Here is an 11,905-nt window from a genome sequence, read left to right on the forward strand (position 1 = left end):
ACTTGTGTATTTATTTTAAGTATTGTGTGTATGCATGCAGCCCACTTATGGAAATTTGAAATCTAAGTTGCTTAAATCTCCCTAAATCCAAAGCATGACAGCGCACAGTGAGGCCGGCTTTGCTTCGATGTGGGAGGGAACGCAGGAGGACTAATCCAGCGGTGGTGAAGAGAGAGAGAGAGAGAGAGAGAGAGAGAGAGAGAGTGTGTGTGTGTGTGTGTGTGTGTGTGACACACTTAGGCAAATGCATCAGACACAAGGAGTGAGTGATACTGGATGATGGAGGGAAGAACAGAGATGGGAGTTGGTGGAAATGAAAGTTTAAACAAAAATATGTATATGTATATATAAAATCAAAATGCTAATCTAAAAAAAGTGGAATAATCATATATAATCTTACAGACAATGGATGGAAGGAACAAGACGGTCCATTCAGTCACGTGCCGGTTCTTCCCTCTTTGGAAAAACTCCCAACTGCTTCTCACCCTGAATGATCCCTCTAGCTTTCTTCATACTGAAAAGAGAAACCAGATCACTCCCAAAGATCCCCAGAGGGGTTTCAGTGTTAGCGTGTGTTGGGTTTTCTGGTTGTTGTGGGGGTATTAATAAGGGGTATTAGGTGATGCTTAAAGTGATGTTGACAAATAGACACATGCAGCTGTGGCTGTGACATAGTGCAAATTGCCTGATGATGACATGACGATGTAAAAGGGTTTGTGATTTCACATCTCTTGAATCTCTCTCTTGAAGTGTAATTGACATAATTTGTGGGGTCAGAATAAACATCTCAAAGCCACTCTCAGGATGTTGACAGATGGAAACGAGATGCAGTCTATCTGGATTGGAGGGACTCCTGTATGTATGGAGCTGGATTTTATTTTGTGATAATTGTCAATTGTGAAATTTACACAACATAATTGAAGTGTTCATTCATAACCACTCAAAAAGTGATACTTTGTCACATCGGCCAGCATTACTGAATTCATTGTTAATTGCTCTAACTGGATCGTAATCTTATTATTAGTCATTTTAAACTGCAAATTGCATATCATTTTTAAATGAAAATATTGCATTAAGTTGAGGAACAAAACACAGAGTAAAACATTTCAAAGTAATAATGAGTAGCCTATATATAACGTAAGACAATAAACAACACCATTTAATAGCTGTTTTTGAACTTTTGATCATATCACATTAGGTACATGTTAAAATTTCCATTCATTTGATTTATTAATGAGTCCATACTTTTTGATCATGTGATATGAGGGAACTTTAACTCTACATGGACAAGAAGCACTCAAAAGTACTTGGAAATTTGTTTACAATCCCATGCCAAATGGATAAACTCCATCTGCTGGTGAACATCATGTGATAGGATTGAAGGCCCCAGAAGAACTATTAATAGACCTTGAGATAAGATTGTTTTGTAAAAAGTAGGGCTGTCAATCGATTAAAATAGTTAATCAAGATTTTTTGCAAACTAATCACACATTTTGTATCTGTTCAAAATGTACCTTAAAGGGAGATTTGTCAAGTATTTAATGCTCTTATCAACATGGGAGTGGGCAAATATGCTTACTTTATGCAAATGTTGGAAATCAATTAACAACACAAAATAATGACAAATATTGTCCAGAAACCCTCACAGGTACTACATTTAGCATAAAAAATATGCTCAAATCATAACATGGCAAACTCAAGCCCAAAAGGCAACAACAGCTGTCAGTGTGTCAGTGTGCTGACTTGACTATGACTTGCCCCAAACTGCATGTGATTATCATAAAGTGGGCATGTCTTTAAAGGGGAGACTCGTGGGAACCAATAGAACCTATTTTCATTCACATATCTTGAGGTTAGATGTCAAAGGACCCCTTTGAAAATGGCCATGCCAGTTTTTCCTCGCCAAAATTTAGTGTAAGTTTGGAGAATTATTTAGCCTCCTTCACGACGAGCTAGTATGACATGGTTGCTACGCATTCCTTTGGTTTTGTAGTTTCATATGATGCCAGTATCTTCACTCTAGCTTTAAAACTGAGCCCGCTACAACCTCAGAAATATGGATTAAAGTGGCAGTAGGCAGTATATTTTTGGCATCATTGGGCAAATAATTCATAATAACCTTTCAGCATATTGTCCTTCAAGTGTTCTGAGAGATAACTAGACTTCTGCACCTCCTCATGGCTCTGTTTTCAGGCTTTAGAAAATCTAGCCTGTGACAGGAGACTTTGACCAATCACAGGTCATTTCATTGAGAGAGCGTTCCTATTGGTTGTGCTCCGATCATGTGACCAGAACTTGGCGTTCCTTCACCAGATTTCAAAATGGCGGTGGCGTCACAAACTTTCTCATTTTACAGCTAAACCGTGCACTACAAGATGATTCTGAAAACATTTGAGGCGAGAAATAGACATTACAGTAACAGAATATTGATTCATATGTGATCAGCGCTGCATAGTTTGACCGTTTGGTCGGAGTTCGAGAGTGATTGACAGCCGGCTCTCATAGACGGCAGCTGGACAGCAGACCTCAGATCAGCTCTTACTGCTTGTTTTCCTGTGAAATCTTGCAGATGCTGTTAGGAGCACCAAAGGACACAGAGGCACATGATTTTTTTTAGGTTACCTGTCTCATGAACTATTGTCATGATATAGAGACCGTTTTATCATATTTGCTCCAATCTCGCCTACTTCAGCTTTAAGTTAATGCGTTAAAGAAATTGGTGTTAAAACGAATGTGCATTATTAACTAGTCCTAGTGAAAAAGTAAAAATATGAACTACATTATTATGTAGATCCAAAGTGTTAAATATCAAACAAATAATAAAACATTATTAAAATGAATAATCATATGAATAAAAACAAAAATCAAATAAATAGAAACAAATAAAGAAATACATTTAATGATTTCAACAAACCCGAACATTATAACCATGAAGGAAGGATTTGTTGCAGGGATTTTGTAGCTAGGTGTATCTAACAAACTTGCTACTGCTACACAAAAAGGGAGGCTGATGCACATATGACATCTCTAAACATCATTTTCCATTAAACTAATCTGAGTATAATGTGCTAAATGTGAATGAAAATGGGTTCTATGGGTACCCACGAGAAAAATCAAACAAATAGAAATAAATAAAGAAATGCATTTAATGATTTAGATGGTGAATAGATGTGTGCTCATGTTACCTTTTCCTCCAAGAGGTTAGTTGAGGCTAGTAGGGAGTTTCTAGCTATTCTATGAAAACAAGAAATCCTATTTAATGAAAAAAACACACAGGTGTTTCCTGCTCTGTCATGTGATAACACACCTCCCCTGTTGTAAACGAGTATAACGTCTATATTTCCAGTCATAAAACGTCTGCACCTCCAAAGTGCGGCTATTTTTAGCACTTTTCATCCAGTAATAGCCCCACGTGAGCGCCTCTGTCGTGCTCGGGTTATATTTAGAACGCACGCTACCCCCGTCGAGTGCGTCAATGGAATCCCGTGTGTGCGTCACACGGAAGAACGTCTGTGTCGCCGCACGCTGATTGGCTCCCGACCCGGAACGTTCCACCGCCCCGTTTGCCATATTTGGGCATGACACGCCCTTTTTGTCGACGCAAAGCCAAAATAAAACAAGAGAGTATGGATCCTCCTGCGTTGGTCTGACCCAGTACAGTATGTGTGTGTGAGAGTGAAGTGTGTTTGAATGAGTGTGTGTTCTGACAGCAGCTGGCAGAGGTGACATTCATCAGTTTTTACTCGTTTGGAAATAAATGAAAAAGCTTCAAAATCCGGATATTTACATGAACCAGGTGAGTGAAAGTGAACTGTTTTATTATTATTATTGTATTAATATTTATTTATAACGGGGGGCCACATTAAGCTGATGTATATGCTTGCCTTTATACTTCATTATAGTGTAAATCTTTTTATTGAATTTTTCAAAGTATATAGAGTCAAAACAACATAAGGTGCACAGCACATCAAACAAGTACATAGGTAAATAAAATAATAAAAAAGTAAATACAACTAAGGTACAATACTAAAATAACATACATTTATACATCCATACTCGTGTGAATGTGAATAATTTCATAATAATATAAGCTCATAGGATTAGCTGACTGGACTGCTGATACAACAATTAAACATATGCACCCTTATACTCAGATTAGTTTGATGGAAAACAATGTTTACAGATGTCATATGTGCCTCAGCTTCCCTCTTTGGGTAGCAGCAAGTTTGTTAGATACACCTAGCTACAAAATCCCTGCAACAAATCATGTTTATAATGTTCAGGTTTGTTGAAACTATTTTAGAGAAGTGTTGATTCACCTACCTTCATTAAAGTAAATGGAGTGGACAACATATTACAAACACAGCCTCCAAAATGACCATAACGTTGCATCAATACCACTCAAAACTGAACATCAGTTTTAGTTCTGCAACTGTACTATAACTACTTTCCTAAAAGTTTTCATCCTGAAGTTTATAGCTGAGAGCTTTAAGGCAGTTATGTTTTCATCTTTACATGATTTCACATCATGTATGTTCTATATGTGGGTCTGTTGCCATACGAGAAGACGTATAGAGTATAGGGTATATTTATAGGACATATATAGGAGTGTGGGCCCCCCATATGTCAAGTTTAATAGCAAGTTTACGAATAAAATTTAACAATCAGGTTTTAAGTTTGAACAATGTTTGGTAGCGTGATCATCAGGTGAGATGTGCTTCACTTTTGTGTTGAAAAAGCCCACAGAGTGAGGAAGTTTACGCTTGTTAATACACGCCCATTCACCCTGCACACACACACACACACACACGCATACATGCAAACAGGCTTTGCCACCTTTCCCATTTCAGCTGGCATTTAGCCCACCCTGAAATACAATCTGCAACACTCCCTGGTACAGCCCTTGTGAAAGAGGGTTGCCCTCCAGTGAAGGAGGTTTTCAAAGCATTAGCAGCCAGTAACACAATATCTGACGGTATCTGATTGCTCCACTGGACCTCCCTCCGCATTTTATAAAAGAGGACCGCTTGGCCCTGAAGCCAGAGACATGGCATGTAGGGGGAAATGAGACCGTGTGCGTTCAAGGTGTTAATGTAAGCTACTGTTTTGGAAGGTTACAGAGGGTGGATTAAAAAATGCTGACTTAAACCAATATCGGAGTTATTGGGATGTCTGAACTTCATTGCATGCATTGCTGTATCACAGACTCCTTATAAGTCCTAGTTATCCCCAGTGATTCTTTATTTTACAATGCATTTACATACATAGAAACTTAGTTTTGAATTATTAAGACATCTGCTTAGATGTAATGACACATTTAGTGCATATAAATGTAAACAATATTCATCTTACAAGGGCAAACATTGAGGTTTATTTTCATCCGTAATTAATTATTGCTATCCTCTCTCCTAGCGATGCCCTGTGTACAAGCCCAGTATGCATCCCTGCCCCATGACAACTACTTCAGCTCTGAGTTCTTGAATCCTGACCTCAGTGCCAAGCTGATGATGGACATCAGTGGCCAAAAGGACCAGCTGTCTACGTCTTCGTTGCCCAGCATCAATACCTTGGTGGGAAATGGCTATGCGGGGGAGTTTGATGCTTATTCCTGCAAGATTACCACCTCCCCTCCCGCCTCTACGGTTTCCTTCGGCCACGCCGGGGTAGCTGAGAGTTCCTGCCCTCAGATGCAGGGCCAAGCCTTCAAGCTGGATGATCTCCAGGTGTACGGCTGCTACCCAGGTTCCTTTGCGCTGAGCTGCCTTGATGAGACGCTATCGTCATGTGGTTCCGACTACTATGGCAGCCCGGTTTATGCCGCCGCTTCCCCTCCGACATCGGGCTTTCAGGCCCAGTCTGCATCTGTGTGGGATTCCCCTTTCAGCCCCTACCCCTCAACGCCACAGTCCTCTGTGGCCGATAAGGCCGCCATGGCCCAGCAGCTCTCCTTCTTCACCTTCAGCTCTCCAGAGCAGCACTCTCCCCCGGGGCAGCATCAGGATGCTCAGCAAGGCCATGACGACCATTTCTTCCTGCCTCCTCAGCAGCAGCATGTCTCTCCACTTCATTGTCCCCCCATGTCCCTCGATCATGGAGCCCTGGAAAGCCCCAGGATAGTGGAGGGGGCCATGACCTCTCCTTCAACCCACAACATGGGATCCAGTGAAGGCCGCTGTGCAGTTTGTGGTGACAACGCATCCTGTCAGCACTATGGAGTCCGCACCTGTGAGGGCTGCAAAGGTTTCTTCAAGGTAAATAGCTGAAAAGCATTTCACAGGTTTATTCTATTGAGTAGATCAGATTTTAATTATATGATTATTGTGGCCAAAAGAATTCATTATAACGATATTATCCCAATAGGCCAAATAGAAAATAAAAAAATAAAAAAGAAAGAATAATGCCAGGTCAAATTCATCTTTAACTTTGTTTATTGTGCGTTTTTGGCAAATGAATTACACTGAAAATACGAGTGTAGTGATGTGGAGAGAGAGTCTGTAACCATAACTGTACAAAAGTGTACAAAAACAAAACTTATTAATGGATATTGAAGAAGCAACCAGGTGAACTGTTAAACAAAAAATCCATTAGGCCTAACATCTAGCTTTTTGCGCGTGCAGGTAAAGTGTCTAGCTCTCGTCCGCCATCTCCTCACACATGATTTTGCACCATCTGTCCTTTACAGTACGACCCTCTCATCGGATAAGGAAAAACTGTAAAATCTGAAATGTGTATTATCATCATGATATAAATATAATTTTTTTTAAATGTCACGGTTATCGTCAGTATATAAATTATATCGCAAAACCCCTAAATGACGCCATGCAAAGTTTGTCCACCGGAGAGCATTGACAAGTGTATTTTATTTTTTCAACTGTACAATGTGCCGCAAAGTACAAATCTTGGTCACAAGACAACTTTAAGGAATCCTTATTAGAAATATTTCCTTATGTTTGTTGTGTTTGTTTAAATTAGTTATTGGATTGTTTGAACTCTCAGATATCGAGTATCCGCCTCAAAAATCTAGTATGCATTTCTGTCATTTACATTGTGTGCAGCATTACAAACCCATATTGATGTATTTTTTTTTCCGTTTCACAGCGAACTGTACAGAAAAATGCAAAGTATGTGTGCCTCGCCAATAAAGACTGTCCTGTGGACAAGAGGAGGAGAAACCGCTGCCAGTTCTGCCGTTTCCAGAAATGTCTCGTTGTGGGAATGGTCAAAGAAGGTAATGCAATGTCAGACTCGCTTCAGTGACTAACGTATGACGACGAGAAACCCGGGCTTGTAATGACAGTCTTGTGAAACCAAAGCTAGGAATGACAGACATATGTAACCAGAGCCTTACAGTGCCAGCTGCAGAAAAAGAGAAACTGAAACAGATACAGCAGTTGTTTTTTTTAAATTGCGGGGTGCAGCAACATGTGACTGTCACAAACGTGGGCTTCAAGTGTTCCTCTTTTCTGTCCCTCTCTTAGTTGTTCGCACAGATAGCCTCAAAGGTCGCCGGGGTCGTCTGCCCTCCAAACCGAAGACTGTGGCCGAGGCTTCATCCACGACCCCCAGTGTCAACATCATAGCCTCTCTAGTCAGGGCCCATTTAGACTCGAACCCAACCATCGGAAAGCTCGACTACTCCAAGGTAAATCTAAAAAAAAGACTTGCAGATTGTCCTTTGTACCAATCAGATCACTTACAATGACCTCTACACAGATGAAGAATGAAAGCATAGACGGCGAACAGTTCTTTCCAGTAGCATTGACCTTCCCTTCTCTTCCTCCTCAGTACCAGGAGACAGTGGACAACCTGAAGGAAAAGGAGGACGCTGGTGATATTCAGCAGTTTTATGACTTGCTGACTGGTTCTCTGGATGTAATAAGAAACTGGGCTGAAACCATCCCGGGATTCACAGATTTCTGCTCAGAGGACCAGGAGCTGCTCCTTGAATCAGCCTTCGTTGAGCTCTTCATTCTGCGACTCGCATACAGGTCAGCTTCTTTTACAGTTAAAAAAATGCCATGTTAAAGGTCAGGTTGGTAATGCTGAGAAACCAGCAGGAGTACACTAGATTTTAAAAATAATCCAACCGAAAAAACTACCTCAGTCTTGCCAACCCTTCTCCAATGAAAGTAGCTTTTTTTTGTCAGAGCATTTGATTTATTGATTGTTGTCGGGATGTAAAGATAATTTCTACAAATATAACAAAAACAATTATTTGAACAGCACTACCAACCCTACCTTGAACTTATATGTCACCAGACTAATGTGCACCTTTCAGTTTGCTGATTGTACTGTTGGTTTGAAACTGCAGGTCAAATCCTGAGAAGAACAAGCTGGTCTTCTGCAACGGTTTGGTCCTCCACCGACTGCAGTGCGTTCGCAGTTTTGGCGATTGGATTGACTCCATCATGGATTTCTCCCAGAGCCTTCACCGCATGAACTTAGACGTGTCCTTGTTTGCCTGCCTCGCAGCGTTAGTTATCATCACCGGTAAGAGCTTCTGCTTGAATCTCATTGCATTCAAATTTGATGTTTTATATTCAGGACTGTGTTTCTCATGAGAACATGTTTTGCATCTAGATCGCCATGGCCTCAAAGAGCCCAAACGAGTTGAGGACTTTCAGAGTCATCTCATCACTTGTTTAAGGGAACACGTGAGCGGAAACGGATCAGAACCGAGCCGTACCCAGCCCAACTATCTTTCTCGTCTTCTGGGCAAACTCCCCGAACTGAGGACTCTCTGCACACAGGGCCTGCAGCGCATCTTCTACCTGAAACTAGAGGACCTCGTGCCCCCGCCACCGATAGTGGAGAAAATCTTCATGGATACTCTGCCGTTCTGAAAAAAACATGAACACAAATGTATTATTTGTGAAATGATACAGACAGTATATGAGGTTATATCATTGAACTCTACTGATGAACCTCCTTTTATCACACCGACTTGTGTGCTGACAAACGTCTGACATCGTTCAAGAGACCATTATTTTTCTAACATTAAGTTTTAAAATGGAATATGGTACCTGTGTGAGTACCGCATACAGATTTATTTCAGTTCAATGAAACTGTCACAGACAGAACTGAAATGGTATCAACAGTACAGTTTATATATATTTTTGTGTGCATTTGTAAAATGACTTTATTGCTGTGCTGGATGTGTGAATGTTGTCCTGCTATGCAGCTAGTGAGACATGGATATTTGGGTAGATGCAATGCATTGTCACATACTCAACAAAAGAAACACACTAATCTCTTAAAAAGTTTTTAAAGTTGCTTTCTGATCCCACAAAGAAGCTGAGATAGTAGATTGTTTAGTAGGAAAAGGGCAGGCAGAATCACAAGTCCTGTTTCTTTAAAGAACGGCGGAGTCCTACTTTACGAAATATTTACTAATTTCTTTGTATCACAAAAGATAGTTTTAGTCCTAATCGTACTCCTGTGGAAGGTCTCGGACCAAAGTTTACTCCTTTTTTGATACTATATCACTTACAAACCTTATTGCCTTAAGCTAAACAAAATGTTCTGCCATAACTCGATGCTGCCGTTTTGCAACGCCTTGTAAAGGCTGATGCTGGCAGTGTTCCTGTTGAACAGCATGTCCCTGTAACAAACCACTTTGTGGGTTATTAAGAACAAAAATGAACTAAATACAAAGTGCCTTTTATAACGCCTCACTCCTCAAACCGTAATAAGTGACACTAAGTGGATTTTCATTCCAAATATCACATACAGCGATCCCCATTTATTACAGATGTGAAATAATCATTTTCAATGATTTCAGATCGGTGCCAGATTTTGATATGAAGTGCCTGAAGCGTGCGATCGTCAACACACTTTGACAAAGAGAATACAATACTTGGAACGCACACTAAACTGTGAGGGCATCAAGTGATGACAGGCGGTTTAGGGTCTACAAGAACTAAATCCTGTTCACATGTTCCCGAGGCAGCGAAATTCATAACCGCAGCAGAGCCGTCCAGTTTAAGATTCAATTAAGTCAAAGCACATTTTCAGTCTCCTTTTATCCACAGTTAGATACAGTATACCCTTTAAATGATTTGTTTTTACCCAACAACACTTGAAAATCCACATGCATAAGCAGACATTTCAACTGGTTTCTTGTCTTTTGCTGCAGATGCATCACCCTGCATGTGTTCGTAAAGCTCTCCTACTGTCTTCCACATTCTTCTGAGTTTTTATATGTTGGATTAATTTTGTATTTTCACCTAAAAATGAACTAAAGAGATATCTTAAGGAATCACAGTGAGATGTGATGAGAAGATGAGCAGCTAAGACACAAACAGTGTTCAGACAATATGAAGAACACTTCTTTCTCCTACTGTATGTGTGTTTTGTTTGGGACGTGTGTGTGGACTTTGAAAAACACTGCCAGGGCTTTCGTAACATGGTGCAGAAGTGTTAAAAGACAGAGAATATTTGATATTAAATCCTTTTTTGAAAAAACACCACTGGCTGCCTTTGTTTAAATGTTGGGAAATGGAGCGATATACTTCTTGTACGCCATGTGGCATTTATTGATTATAGATTCTGTGCTGTCAAATATAGTATATCTTTAGTTTCCTCTGGTTTCTATTGGGGATTGTGTTTCAGTTCATCGAGGTATGATATTTACAGGGTGTATATTTGATATTCTGTCCTTGGAAACATTATGAAGGAAGCATATGGCTGGCAATATTCTATATCTTGTTGTCAACAAACCAAAACCAACACTCAATGCTTTCCAACTTCCCTGCTCTGGCTCTCAGCCCCGAGCCCACTAGTTCTTACTGAAGATGAATCTTTAAAGTATAACTACGTCCCCAAATCTGAGGGCCTTAACATTATTTTTTTAATATAAATTTCATGACATAGATTAGACCCAACCAGTCGTTTCAGGGCTGATTTAAAACAGTAGAAGGCGTGTTAAGACATTTTCAACCCATGAAATGCCGATTTTTCTAAATTTGGTAAGAAATGTCAATATTAAAACCAGCATTTATACGTTTCATCACAGTAAAGTCATATCATTTAGTTTACAGCTCAAAAAACACAATTAATTGTGCAGTATCTTTCAAAACAGGCCACTAACATATACATTCATTTTCAAAAATATGCTAAATAATTTCCTAAAACTGCTGGGCACTGTATCTTTTAACAAATGTTACTCAAACAGGAGTAAACTCTGTATTTTATGGAGACTTCTTTCAGCTGCGGATTGGTTGTGCTAGTGAGTATTTACAGCAGCAGAACTGTGTTTGTGGGATTGTTACGCCCCACCCTTGGGCAGCCCTATTGGGCCAAATCAACCATAGAAGACACCTTCAAAACACTCAAATCCACAAACAAGACAATACAGAATCATAGGCTGAGGGGCAGCATGACTACCTGTCTCCACACCGATGGCTTCCCCCGTCTGGTGGAGCTTTTAAGCACCTCCTCCCCAGGCCAGGTGCACCTGGTTGAGCGATGCAGCACACCTGGGCAGAGCTACTGGAGGGGGAATGCCAGCCGTAACAGGAGCGACTCAAAATAAACCGCAATGCAACATGTCACCCAGCGTAACAATGGGGATTATTTTGTCCCTAACATTTTCTACATTCATTCATCCCAGAAGATAATCCCAATGACTTTGGGGATCCCCTGACTTTTCCTTTAGCGCCACCATGAGGTTGACATTTGTGGTTTTGCCTGAAATGTCTCAACATCTGTCTGGTGTATTGCCATGCAATGCGGTACAGACATCGATGCCCACCCCTTCAGGATGAAGTGTAATGATTTAGTTAATCCCCTGACTTTTCATCACTGGTTCAAAATATTTATTTGTCCACGAAATGGACCAGCTAACACGCTGGTGGACAGGGTAAACATCCGCATGTTAGCATTGCCATTGTGCACATGCCAACAT

General features: G+C 40.4%; 1 protein-coding gene and 1 long non-coding RNA gene across 2 annotated transcripts; one reads left to right on the top strand and one right to left on the bottom strand.

Annotated features, from left to right (window-relative positions):
• Positions 1-139: 139 nt before the first annotated feature.
• LOC119484221 lies at positions 140-3,448 on the bottom strand. The gene is made up of 3 exons (XR_005206003.1): positions 3,186-3,448; positions 401-514; positions 140-272 (listed from the first exon to the last, which is right to left on the bottom strand). It is a non-coding gene; the product is annotated as an uncharacterized LOC119484221 (long non-coding RNA).
• A 176-nt stretch (positions 3,449-3,624) lies between these two features.
• Positions 3,625-10,466, top strand: LOC119493016 (probable nuclear hormone receptor HR38). The gene is made up of 7 exons (XM_037778387.1): positions 3,625-3,796; positions 5,413-6,251; positions 7,099-7,228; positions 7,479-7,642; positions 7,786-7,988; positions 8,312-8,490; positions 8,581-10,466. The coding sequence occupies exons 2-7, from the start codon at positions 5,415-5,417 to the stop codon at positions 8,841-8,843; spliced, it is 1,776 nt and encodes a 591-aa protein (XP_037634315.1). The 5' UTR covers positions 3,625-3,796; positions 5,413-5,414; the 3' UTR covers positions 8,844-10,466.
• Positions 10,467-11,905: the final 1,439 nt, after the last annotated feature.

This window comes from Sebastes umbrosus, chromosome 1, assembly GCF_015220745.1.
Source record: "Sebastes umbrosus isolate fSebUmb1 chromosome 1, fSebUmb1.pri, whole genome shotgun sequence".
Classification (NCBI taxonomy): Eukaryota; Metazoa; Chordata; class Actinopteri; order Perciformes; family Sebastidae; genus Sebastes; species Sebastes umbrosus.

Excerpts from the sequence above, each read along its gene's own strand:
- LOC119493016 (XM_037778387.1), top strand. The coding sequence starts at position 5,415 with ATGCCCTGTGTACAAGCCCAGTATGCATCCCTGCCCCATGACAACTAC. Across the intron at positions 7,229-7,478 it reads TGTGGGAATGGTCAAAGAAG|TTGTTCGCACAGATAGCCTC; the intron begins GTAATGCAATGT and ends TCCCTCTCTTAG. Across the intron at positions 8,491-8,580 it reads AGCGTTAGTTATCATCACCG|ATCGCCATGGCCTCAAAGAG; the intron begins GTAAGAGCTTCT and ends TTTTGCATCTAG.